The 13230-nt window shown below is 38.2% G+C and overlaps 1 protein-coding gene across 5 annotated transcripts in view; it reads right to left on the bottom strand.

Annotated features, from left to right (window-relative positions):
- Nucleotides 1-13230, bottom strand: part of LOC126373765 (espin) — a 161570-nt gene that overhangs the window by 19389 nt on the left and 128951 nt on the right. For all 5 annotated transcript variants that reach the window (XM_050020046.1, XM_050020042.1, XM_050020044.1 and 2 more), the window contains 2 exons: nt 12101-12203; nt 10755-10971 (listed from right to left, as the gene is read on the bottom strand). In XM_050020046.1, coding sequence (XP_049876003.1) covers nt 10755-10971; nt 12101-12203 — 320 coding nt within the window. The remainder of the gene's footprint in view (nt 1-10754; nt 10972-12100; nt 12204-13230) is intronic.

Genomic DNA, 13230 nt, shown 5'->3' with positions numbered 1-13230 from the left:
TACTATGTTCAATAGAAATTATGAAATTCTGATTACTAAAAAAGACAGATCTAAAACTAACGGAAACATTTTCTTTCTATGACGTCACAGTGTGCTTTTTCATACAAATTCCATAGTAAATTTGCGTTTTGAAGTTTAGTAAAATGACTAATTGGAATCTAGCCTATTGTCTGCGCTATTCATTTGTTTATTTACAGTCCCGATTCTGACTACATTGTCTGTGACTGCGTCAAAGATACAATTTGACGTCATAAGTAACAGTTTTTTCACAAAATCCATAAAGACTTCATGTTTCGTAAAAAGTATCTCATTTGACTAGATTTTCATCCGTGCTAGCTACTTATTTCGTTTTTAAATAGTGAACGTTGAAGACTTTCTTTTTAAAAATGGCGACATACTTAGTCAACGGAAGTGAGTGTACAGGTTAGCATAAAACACGTAAAAAGATTTTAAAGTACATATGCTGAAATTCTAGTATAAACATTTACCTACAAAATACACTTACCTAGAAAAAGAATATCTTATCTGTCCGACTGTCCGTGATCTAATATAAATCAAGGTTGCATGTTCGATCTGTTACATCGCATTTCAATTTTCTTAATTGCGAGATATGTACGGATGTGCGCTAATTAGGAGCATAACATGTTTTTTTAATGAAACGACATCTTCGTTACCATATGCGGTTATTTTCATAAATAACTTTGAAAATATTTCGATAAATATTAGCTTTTACTTTTTTAATAACCGTAGACCCAGGGTTCGAATCCTGGTGAGGACATATCATAAAAATCACTTTGTGATCCCTAGTTTGGTTAGGACATTACAGATCACCTGATTGTTCGAAAGTAAGATGATCCGTGCTTCGGAAGGCACGGTAAGCTGTTGGTCCCGGTTACTATTTACTGATTTAAGTGAGTAATCGTTACGTGATTCATGTCAGGGGCCTTTAGCGGCTCAATCATAACCCTGACACCAGGGTTGATGAAGCTGGTATTCCACCTCACAATCCACACAATAACAGGAAGACTTTTTTTTAATGTACGGATGGGAAATAACGGCCAGTTTTGGTGTTGTCCTAAGATAACAACATAAGGATGAACGATCCCAATTGGGGTAGGCAGAGGTACATCCATCGCAAGATGAAGTACCCACGCGTCACCGAACTTTCCGTTAAAACCTAACCAAACCAGGGATCAGAAAGTAATTTTTGGAATAAGTAAATAATAAGCAGCTAAACGCAACGTATTTTTACCCGACTGCGGTGAAACAAAAAGGAGGGTTAGGTATGTGTTCAAAAAAATGTCCAAACATGAATTCAAAGTAAATAAAATAACGCTAAGTAAATAAAATAAAAAAAAAACGTTGCGTTCAGCTGCTCATTTATTTTATTTTATTTACTTTGCGTTTCGTGTTTTGCGATCCGTGGTAGCCCATAATTGGTAGAACGCTTGACTCTCAATTTGAGCTCACAGGTTCGAATCCCAGCATAGACCTCATCATCATCAATTTAAGAGCCACGCTCTTGTCGGTGTAGCATTTTCCATTCCAGTCTATCAAAGGCCAATTCCTTGACTTCCCTATTAGACACGACATTAACCTTTTCTTTTTTAACATCATTGAAGGAAAGCTAGAAGGAAAGAGAGGAAGGGGAAGACGAAGAAGAGCTTACATGGAACAGATTAAAGCATAGACCTAAGCCAACGATTTTCAAATTCATGTTTCGATCATGAGCGATGAAGGAAAATGTATTTCGGATGTGACCTAACCTGTATTGGGCTAGTTTTCCCTTCGCGGGTTGGAAGGTGAGACAAGCAGTCGCTTATGTAAAAAACCGGACCTGTCAAATCTTCAGGTCCTGTGAAAAACGAGATAACGCTGGGGGGATGATGATTTGATTTTCTTTGCGTTTTCTTTTTAGTTAAACGCTTAAACATTTACGGGAAAGAATGCGACGATCAATCAAATAGTTTTTCCCCGAGATAGTTGATACTTCTCATGTATTTTTCATACGCTAACCACTTACACCACTACATTATACGGACATCTCACTTATGTGTGATTTCTTTAATAGCTGCAGAAAAAAGAAATTGTAATAAGCATTCTCTTATAAAATGGCTATTTGTACAGACAAATAAAATCTTGTTACTGTCTCGTAAATCATTATCATCGAGCAGTAAATAACGGTCTCCGTGGTCTAGTGGTTGAGCGTTGAGCTCACGATCCCGAGGTCCCGGGTTCGAATCCCGGTGGGGACATGTCACAGAAATCACTTTGTGATAATTTGGTTAATACATAAAGTAAAATAAGGGCATGCACCAGAGTGGATCTGTTTGTGATTTTTTTTTTGATGTGACTTATTGTAGATTTGCCGCAGATGGCATTAACTACTTGGCCGGACAAATGGGGAGCGCTGAAGGCTCTCACCCGGTACAACGTTTAAGACAACAGGCCTGAGGGTGCCCAGTTGGGCGCGAACCTCGGCTCGGGGCGTCGCCTGAGTGAAAAAATATTTGAAAGAATTAATCGACACTAGTGGGTCGATAGCGATAAGCGCTGAATGAGGGAAATCGTCGACCACGCCGGCGGGGTCGGTATCGGGGTCCTGAAGTGTTTGGTGTCGCGAGCTGATAGGCTGCCTCTATGGCTAGAGTAATCGGGTCGTCGGGATCGTATATTACGTCGTCGAGTGAATCTGAGGTTCTGGAAGATGATGAATGTGATGTGTTTTTATATTGTTTACTGTTTGTTAAACATCGTCCGGAAACCCACATTCCCGAAAAATGCATTTCGAAGGTGTGTGACCTAACCTGTATTGGGCTGGTTTTCCCTTCGCGGGTTAAGGTCAGACAGGTAGAAAACGGGATAATGTTCTGAATTGTGTCTCAACTCTACCCACCCCGATAGGGATTCCGACCGTGTGTTATGTATTATGTATTGTAGGTGTAAAAAAAGTTACATAAATAGCCTAATACGTCCCAGAGCTAGGCACAGGACTCCCCTCAATCAACCGGAGGGGGTATGGAGCATACTCCACCACGCTACTTCAATGCGGGTTGGTGGAGGTGTTTTTTACGGCTAATAGCCGGGACCTACGGCTTAACGTGCCTTCCGAAGCACGGAATCATCTTACTTTTTCGGACAATCAAGTGATTCAAGCCTGAAAAGTCCTTACCAAACAAAGGACAGTCTCACAAAGTGATTTCGACAATGTCCCCATCGGGGATCGAACCCGGACCTCCAGATCGTGAGCCTAACGCTCTAACCACTAGACCACGGAGGCTGTTAGGTGTAAAAAAAGCTAATGAAACACAAACAAAATGCAAACACATGCCTTTGTTGAGAAACGTCACGGCTCAATGGGAACATGGCTGCACATAATAGTGTCTATACGAATTGGTAAGACTTCTATATCGAATGTTTCATAAAAAAGCGATTGCCAAAGTGAAACTGGTTTTCGTCTAGCAAGGCTACAGATAGACAGGTTTTTACACTGAAAGTTACAGTTTCGACAATATTACCTCATCTCGATGAGGTGGAATACCAACCTCATCAACCCTGGTATCAGGGTTATTATTGAGCCGCCAAAGGCACCTGACATGGCTCGTGTAACGACTACATACTTACAGTAAGTAGAAACCGGGACCATCTTATTTTCATCTTACTTTTGGACAATCAGGTGATCAGCCTGTAATGTCCTAACCAAACTAGGGATCACAAAGTGATGTTTGTGATATGTCCCCATCGGGATTCGAACCCGGGGCCTCCGGATCGTGAGCCCAACGCTCAACCACTGGACCACGGAGGTCGTTGCTACCTATATTGCTTCTCTTTATTTACAAAAAAGATTTATGATTCGATTAAGTGTTAGAGTTGAAGGAGGAAGGTCCAGCATACATACCGCACTGAAAAGAACTCTAAACCTTTTAATTTTAAAATGAATGAGTAAACGAATGAATAAACCGGGCGATTGAAATAGGTATCTTTCTGGTATGCAAATGACGGGGACTATCAACTTAATTCTATCGGGTTATTGACTAACTTAAAATTTTAAGAAGGTTGTTTAAGACTCTGACTAAAATTGACGTATTTTCCACCAATTGTATGCCTGTCCCTTTCCCTTTCGGTGGATAAAAAAATGACTTGTATAACTTAAAATATAATTAGGTGGAATAAAATTTATAACAAACACACATAAACCTTAAGTATATCATTAATTCTACAAAAAATATTAACACCTCGTAAAATTATGTTTGTGAGGATTATCGGATTTAATATTATTTAGTAGTATTAGCAATAAAGCTACTATGTAAAAATTAATTGGGCGGAAGGCAAGAGAAAAACCACTGCCCTATTATTCCCTAAAAAGTAGTATGGAGAATGCTACACCGCCAAGAGCGTGGCTCTTAAATTATCACTAATTTAAGAGCCAAATAAAAATGATGTAAAAAATTATTAATTCTTAATATTCAAATTCAATTAATGTTCCAAATTCAAATGCAAAATTCATTAAACTTGTGTTTTATCAAATAGGTACAACTTCGGAAGTGTTTGACAGAAAGAAAGAAAAATATTTATTAAAGTACTTAAGTAGGAATTAAGTATATTTTTATAATAAATTTTGTCAGTTATCTATATATAAGTAAGTACTTACAGCAAAAACAGCAACGGAAAATCGACATAATGAAATGAAATAGTTTATAAATGCCTATACTCTAAAAGAATTTTAATGGCTTCAAATTCTACCACTGAACTATCCATACTAAGTTTATTTAATAGATAAGTAAAACAGTCAGATATAGAGATTAAAACTCACAAAATAACTTAAAAAACACACAAAACACGCTAAAGAAAGTATGTCAACTAGGTACCTACTTGTATAATTATTTTGCACTAATTAAACATTCAACTAGTTACTGCACTGAAATCCTAACACTGTTTGTTGATTGCCCGACTTCAGCGAAAATAAGTGTTGTTAGCTCTAATTAGTAATTTGCCTCGTTAGCTGTGATTTGTGATTGAAAGTGTAAAATGATTATGAGCGCACTATTGATAGTAAACCAACTATTATCTTTTTCTTAAGCTATTATTAAGATGTTTATCGCGATTACTAAAAGATTATCGTATAGATGACACATTTTTCTTCTCTCGTAGATAATATTTTCTTTCATTTTTTCTTTTCTTTTTCCGAGGTTTGCTAGTAGAAAACTCGCGCCCAACTGGGCACCCTCAGACCTGTTGTCTTAAACGTTGTACCGGGTGAGAGCCTTCAGCGCTCTGCATTTGTCCGGCCAAGTAGAAAAAAAAGCTAGTAGAAAACTCAGCCGTGGTACCCCAGCTGGAGAAACGCTATACTCTCACTGTAAGGTCGCAGGTTCAAATCCAACACACGGGCGTAAACCTATGAATTTCTAAATCGTTTTTCGAATTCATGAGGAAAGTTTCCCCACATTCCCCAGAAATGCGGTTTTCCCTTCGCGGGACTACCGGACCTGTCAAATCTTCGGGTCAGGTAAGCGGACCCTGTGGACAATGGGTGAATGCTAGGGAGATGTGATGTATTATTTAGATGTTTATCGCGATTACTAATAGATTATCGTATACATGACACTTTTTTTCTACTCACATGGGTAAAATTTTCTTGTGTTATGCATTTTTGTTAACTGATCTCTGAATCTTGTCTTTTTTAGAGGTTTGCTGGTAGAAAACTCAAGTTTTGAATTAAGCTCGTCTTTATAATTTAATAAGTGATATGTTTGTGTGCAATAAAAAATAAATGTGAATAAAATTAAGTCGTTTTGTTTTATCATGATAAGTAGGACTTCTTCTTCTATCGTGTGGGTGGTAAGGTGGAGTACCAACCTCATCAACCCCGGTGTCACTTACTTACATCAGTAAGTAGTAAGCGGGACCAACGGCTTAACGTGCCTTCCGAAGCACGGATCATCTTACTTTTGGACAATCAGGTGATCAGCCTGTAATGTCCTAACCAAACTAGGGGTCACAAAGTAATTTTTGTGATATGTCCCACCGGGAATCGCACCCGGGCCCTCCGAATCGTGAGCCCAACGCTCAACCGCTGGACCACGGAGGTCGTAAGATGAGGTAATAGTATCGAAACTGTAACTTTTGATAGCGATAAGCGCTGATTGAGGGAAATCGTCGACCACGCCGGCGGGGTCGGTATCGGGGTCCTGAAGTGTTTGGTGTCGCGAGCAGATTGGCTGCCTCTATGGCTAGGCTGTCATACCAAATGCTACATTTTAAGAGGAATATTTACAAGGTTTTTTGTGGTCGTTTATGGTTTTCCGCTCCCATTTAGAACACTCGTACCTATTCGATATTGACATACATGAATGAAGCATGCAATTCGCAGAAACTTAAACTTTTACCATTTCCTTGGTTTCTCCGTACTTTTCCCCACATGCGAACACAAACAAGTGCCGTTAAGTTGCACGTAAGTGTCACTTGACGACGAAGCTGTAACTTAACAGTTTTTGCACGTAACTTGGTCACAACTTGCGTAAGAACTTGTAACTTCCGCTCTCACTTTTTGTGCAAAACAATCATAAAGCCTACATACATCCCACTACTGGGCACTCCACTTAATATCGACTCAGAGTCATGGTCTGAATCATCCACTTCAGTATTCGTTGCGGTGTCACTAACACCCATATGTACTTGTATGGCTACTTGTATGTACTTGTATGGGGTGTAAGTGACATCGTAACAAATACTAAGAGGGGTGATTCAACTGATTATTTTGAGTTAATATCAAGTGGAATTTTCCATCGCAAAAGTACCTAAAGAATTGAATTGAATTTTGAGATGGAAAGTTTCACTTGATATTAACTCAGGATCATGGTCTGAATCATCCCACAAAGTTTACTTTACGGTGTCACTAACGCCCTGTAATATAGCGGGCGAGAAATTCGCCTTGACCTGCCCTTTAAAGGACTCCAATGACGAAGCTATCCTAATGCTTTAACATAAATACTAAAACGAAAGCAAGTTAAAATTAGAATTAAGTAAGTAAATTAGAATGAAGAAGCAGAAATTGTTGTATAGCTGTACATTTTACTTCATAAATCAGAAAAGTAAAAGCGCTCTTGTAATGCGAAAACAAGCGGCGGCGGTGGTAATGCAAGTTTTTGAACGACACTCCGCTTTCTATCTTTACTCGCATAATATTAAAATGTCTCGTGATCAGTTGTAGATCTACTATATTTCTCATTATACATATGTCATTATTATGCAGCACTATAATGGTGCTGATTCCAGTACACACATCTACTTAATTTTATTTTAAGTTATACCTGTCATTTTTTTATCCACTGCAAAGGTAAAGGACGGGCGATTTAAAGAACATTTTATTTGGGTTTTTTATTTATTTCGGTAAATTTTAGGCAGAAACTTAACTAACTCTTCCAAAATTTGACAGAATTAAGTTGACAGCACATGTCAAAAAGGTTGAATATCAGCGGGATACCTATTTTATTCGACCGGGTTATTTATTCATTCACTCGTTCATTTCAAAATTAACAGTTGTCAATCCGTCCCTTTCCATTTCGGCGGATAAGAAAATGACGGGTATACTTAAAATAAAATTAGGAGGTGTCTGCAGGAATCGGGACCAATGACAACCTATAGTTAACATTACTTACTGTTTACTGTAAGCTTCTAAGTCACTGTGGTCCTGTGGTCCCCAGGCTTGCTTCTCTAACATTATTAATTTATCTCAAGTGCAAATTTCACTAACACAGTTGGGCGTGTTCAGAACCAAACAAAGGACAGTATCATAAAGTAATTTCGACAATGTCCTCATCGGGAATCGAACCCTAAGGCTCTAACCACTAGACCACGGAGGGTGTCCTTTAATAATAAATGGTTTTTTTCGTATTCAAAGTCCAGACGAAAAGGAAAGTGCCTCGAATGTAAAATGTAAGGCATACATTTTATTGTTTTGGCCAGAGAGGAATCAGGTCGTTACTAACAGCACATTTGCTTCGTAGAAAGTGAACGAATTTAAACTCTTTAATTGCACTCTCCTCATTCATATTAATGAACATGTCGAATTGTTTTCAGATTTCGTAATTAGGTAGACGGATATTGGTGCTAATTCCTGTAGACAGTGTCTAATTTTATAATAAGTTATACCTGTCATTTTCTTATCCGACGAAAAGGAAAGGGACGGGTAATCGACAAACATTATATGTAATTCACACGTCAATTTTAAGCTCAAATCTAAAACAAGGGTTATAAGCCAATGTAATATAGGGTATATTACATTGGCTTATAACCCGACAAAATTACAGACAAACTGTTTAAACAGTTTTGCAGGGCATTGACAAATTGTATTTTTAGTATTAAGATTTAATAAATAAATAAATAATAAATTGATAGACACGTCAAACTGTTGGCATACCAGCGAGATACCGATTTGATTCGCCCGGAAGGCGAGAAGGAAACCACTGCTCTATTTTTCCCCTAAAAAAGTAGCTTGGAGAATGCTACACCGACCAAAAATTGGCTCTTGAATCAGTGATGTGATAAAGGATTTGTGTTTAAGTATAGCAAATCATGGAAACCACTGTCTATGGTACGTAAGTAAGACGTAATATCACGGGGATTATAAAGGCCACGTCGAAACAATTCATTTAAAAAGCAATATTGCAATTTGACAATTGCGCATACAAAAGTAAGTGCGCAATGCAAACAAATGTCAAATAGCAATATTGCCTTTTTAGAAGAGAAGAAGGAAATTAATCCAACAAAGGGCCTGACAACCGAAGTTGCAGGTCGTAACCACATTTTTGACAGCACACCTAAAACCAAAATATCTATCACACACAGATGCACATCCGTTAGAGCACATGCAAGATAATTATTGTTTTTTTATATGAATATCTTTGAAGTGGCCTTCAGAGCTGCCCTCAGTGTGTTTACGATTATGACGAACATACTTTCACTGCTACATTTTGTTAAAAAATAAGTTTAATTTTATACCAACATGTTGGAACAGTAAACTGCAGATTTAACATAATGGTACAGTCAGAAGTAAATAGCTAGTGACAGTCAAGGTATACATATAGTTAGCAACATCCACAATGTCCAATAATTAGGGATATTCAAGGTGGCCGGTAACGCTCTAACCACTAGACCACGGAGGCTGTCAAGCCTCCGTGGTCTAGTGGTTAGAGCGTTAGGCTCATGATCTGGAGGTCCGGGTTCGATTCCCGATGGGGACATTGTCGAAATCACTTTGTGAGACTGTCCTTTGTTTGGTAAGGACTTTTAAGGCTTGAATCACCTGATTGTGCGAAAAAGTAAGATGATTCCGTGCTTCGGAGGGTACGTTAAGCCGTTGGTCCCGGCTATTAGCCGTAAAAACACCTCCACCAACCCAACCCCGAGCAGCGTGGTGGAGTATGCTCCATATCCCCTCCGGTTGACTGAGGGGAGGCCTGTGCCCAGCAGTGGGACGTATATAGGCTGTTTATGTTTAAGGTGGCCGTATAGATAGTAACACTCTAAGTGACCAAAAACATCGGCACAACAGGCATGTTCAAAAAATTTACAGCAACCTAATCCAGATTCGCGAGACGCTTACAATGTCAAATAGTTCTCAATTATGTCGTCGTAAATATGACAACACTCCAGTGGCATTGGCGCAGTCGCCAATGGTATCCAAGCAGTCAAGTCAGTTTAAAAATATGGGGACGATTTGGTTGTTACCAACTTTTTGAACACGCAGGTTGTGCCGATATTTTTCGTCACTCAGGAGGTTACTATCTATACGGCCGCCTTGTACGTCCCTAATTATTGGACATTCTGGATGTTGCTAACTATATGTATACCTTGACTGTCACTAACTATTTGCTTCTGACTGTACAGAACTACAGAAGATGTATAGTTACTAAATCTAATCATTTTACCCCCTGTTGGGATGAAGAACTCGAATAACAGATTTCTACTCTTCGCGATCGTTTGAAAGTTTATTTTTTTTTCTTTTATTAAATAAAAATAACAACCTTAATCTAATACAATTTACTGTCCACCAAAATGACACCCCTGAGTTAGAGTAAATAAATACATTAAATAAATTAAAAATAATAATGTAACAGATCGAACCACACACAATGATTAATTTAATATGACTTAAAATAATCAATTTCTAAATTGCGAAAGAAATCCTGAAATAAAATTGATTATTTCTAAATACTTACCTGTATAAAACTAATCGTGACTATCAGAAGGTCAAAGTCAAAAGTAATCAGGCGAAAAGATCTAGCACTAAATAAATAATGAAAAAAAAAACAATTCTATGCATTTTCTTTTCCTTTAGATACTTAATTATTTTTTATATTTAAATGAGATCTCTGCCAACCCTGCCATCAACTGGCAATTTGCTTCTTTGTTTAAAAAAATAAAAAAATAAATGTACATATACGATGCCATAAAACAAGAAGTGGGTAAGTAGATAATATAATTAATGTTTTATAATTATAATAATGTTAAATAAATAATGTTTTTTTAACTTTCTGGTATTTATTTACATTTTTGTTGTAAGTAATTTACATTTGGTGTTGAATTTTCAAAATTACATCAAACGTCTATTACAAACAAATGCTAATGTACTTTACGAATAAGTAAATATGGCAAGTCATAAATTATCTAAAATTTTCTAATAGTCAAATACCAAGCCATCAATTTACTTGAACTATTTAGGTACTAAAATAACTATGAATTCCACTTACCCAATCGCCCCCTGAATTCCGAAGGTCTGACAACTGGTTCTTCAAGCACCACAGGCGGCGGGGGCGCGGGGGGCGCGGGTGGCGGCGGCGGGGGCGGCGGCGCTTCGTCCCCTGAACTTCCTCCGGACGACACCCCTGAGGAATTAGACGCGACCACCACGGGGTCCTCTGAGACTGACGCGCGACGGCTGCCGGCGGCGGAGGAGAGGCGACTGGCCTGAGGAGGAAGAGTTCGCGTAAATAAATGTTCTGTACCGTGTTTATCAAAACTTACAAGTCTACGTTCACAAGCTACAAGTTACAAGTACGTGTAAAAAATACATCCAAAAAAATTGCGGGATTGTAAAATAAATATTGACACTTGTAACACGTAATTTACATGTGTAGTTTTGATAAACACATTCTTGTAATAATGAAAAAAATTACAAGAAAATTTCTTGTAACACAGGGCTTGTAAGTATTGATAAACAGGGCACTGGTCACCGTCAACCCGCGCTGGATCCGCGTGGTGGAGTATGCTCCATACTACCCCCATTTTGAGATGAGGTATGTGCCCGAGATTGTTATATTCTGCTGATGATGACTCTCCTTGTCTACTTCAGTTGCAATAGTAACAGAAATCTTCTTCTTCTTATCGTGTGGGTTGTGAGGTGGAATACCAGCCTCATCAACCCTGTTGTCAGGGTTATGAATGACCGCCAAAGGCCCCTGACATGGTGATTTTTGTTATATCTCCCTACCGGGATTCGAACCCGGAGCCTCCGGATCGTGAGTCCAACGCTCAACCACTGGACCACCGAGGCCGTTCAGAAGTAAGATGACAAATATTTATGAATAGAGACAGTTTTAGAGAAGAGTTTTATACTTTAGTAACTTCGCAAATTTTATAAGATAATAGAATATTAATATCCCACTTTTTCTCATGAGAGTAAGCAAGAATTTTTCAGATGAAGTTGTGGAAATCAGTTTCTATATAACATTAGTATGTTTACAATATAATTACTCTAATAAGGGAGATAGTTTGTATATTAAGGAACACCTTTTTACCTTTTAAATAGAAGTTATAATATAAGTCACGTCACTATTTTAAGAGCTACGTTCAGGCACGTCTATCAAAGACCAATTTTTTCACTTCCTTGCAAGACACGCCTTCCCTATAATCTGTTCCATGTAAGCTCTTCTTGGTCTTCCCCTTCCCCTCTATCCTTGCAGCTTCCCTTATATGATGTTTTAAATACATTCGTCGTATCTAATTGAGTGTCCAATCATCTTGCCTCTTCTGTCCTCAATAACTCTCAATATTTGCCTCTTAATGATAATAAAGGTAACTTGTAAATTATACTTACGAAGTTCTGAGCTTTATGTGTGAGGGCGGCAAGTTTGGTGGCTATCGTGGACTTGCCCTGAGGCTCCTGCGCCGGAGTCACTTCTTCGTATGCCTTGATCGGGCTGGGAGACAAAGTCACACATTAGTATAGGCTTTATTATACTACCGTAACCATCGGGATCGATGTGTCGAGATCGGGCAGTACACATCAGATTTACAGGGAAACTATTTCGCCATAACTACAATTTATACATACAGCTCCTGTATCGGTCCCGATGATCGGGTACTGGAATAAGACCTCAAATAATATCCCATATCAGTCATAGAAGAATTCCCAATCAACCGAATTGCAAATCAAATATATAAAAAATAAAGATCAAAGCTGCAGGTAGGTAGACTCTAACAACTAATTCAGAAGAACGTCTCACTGGCATGCACCCTATTCACACATACATACACGCACTCTCACACACCTATTTAACGAGCACACACACACATACTAACCGACACACGCAAATACACCCTCCACATGCATTGTAATCCAGACTTAATTAACACATTAATTTGTTTCATTATTGTTTAGATTTAATCTTTTTTATTTTTTAGTATTATTGGCGCACAGCTGAAAGTCAGCGTTGTGGCACTCCCTCAATGTCGGAGTGTCACAACATTTCGCTGAGCTGACGTCCCTTTTTAGAAATAAGGTTTAATTCTTATGTTCACTCCTACTTTTTTTATTAAGATGGGGTTGCTCTTGACTTCGTTCTTCCACGAGGAGAAGAAGAGGTCGACGATGGAACGAGCTTACCCAGAACATGCCTAGAACCTATACCTACTATGTGCCTATACCTACTTCTATCTAAAATAAATGATTTCTATTCTATTCTAAGAACAGCATTTGTACTGCAAGTCCAGCAGCAAAATTATAGTTTGGATGTAGCTTGGTTGCAACCGCGATTTACATTCTCATTGCTATATTGCAGCTGTAGTAACTTTAATAATAAGTAAGTATATTTTTTTAATAAGCAATAAAAAAAACAAAGCACTTTGTAACACAACACCCTTGCCCAATAAAGCATACGTAATAAGAAAAAAAAACAGCATCGAAGCGATTACGTGAATCAGCAGTGTCTATTTGATTTGGTAAAG

This window comes from Pectinophora gossypiella, chromosome 16, assembly GCF_024362695.1.
Source record: "Pectinophora gossypiella chromosome 16, ilPecGoss1.1, whole genome shotgun sequence".
NCBI classification, from domain to species: Eukaryota; Metazoa; Arthropoda; class Insecta; order Lepidoptera; family Gelechiidae; genus Pectinophora; species Pectinophora gossypiella.
The sequence above is the reverse complement of the archived record's forward strand: the minus strand, read 5'-3'. Positions and strand labels throughout refer to the sequence as shown.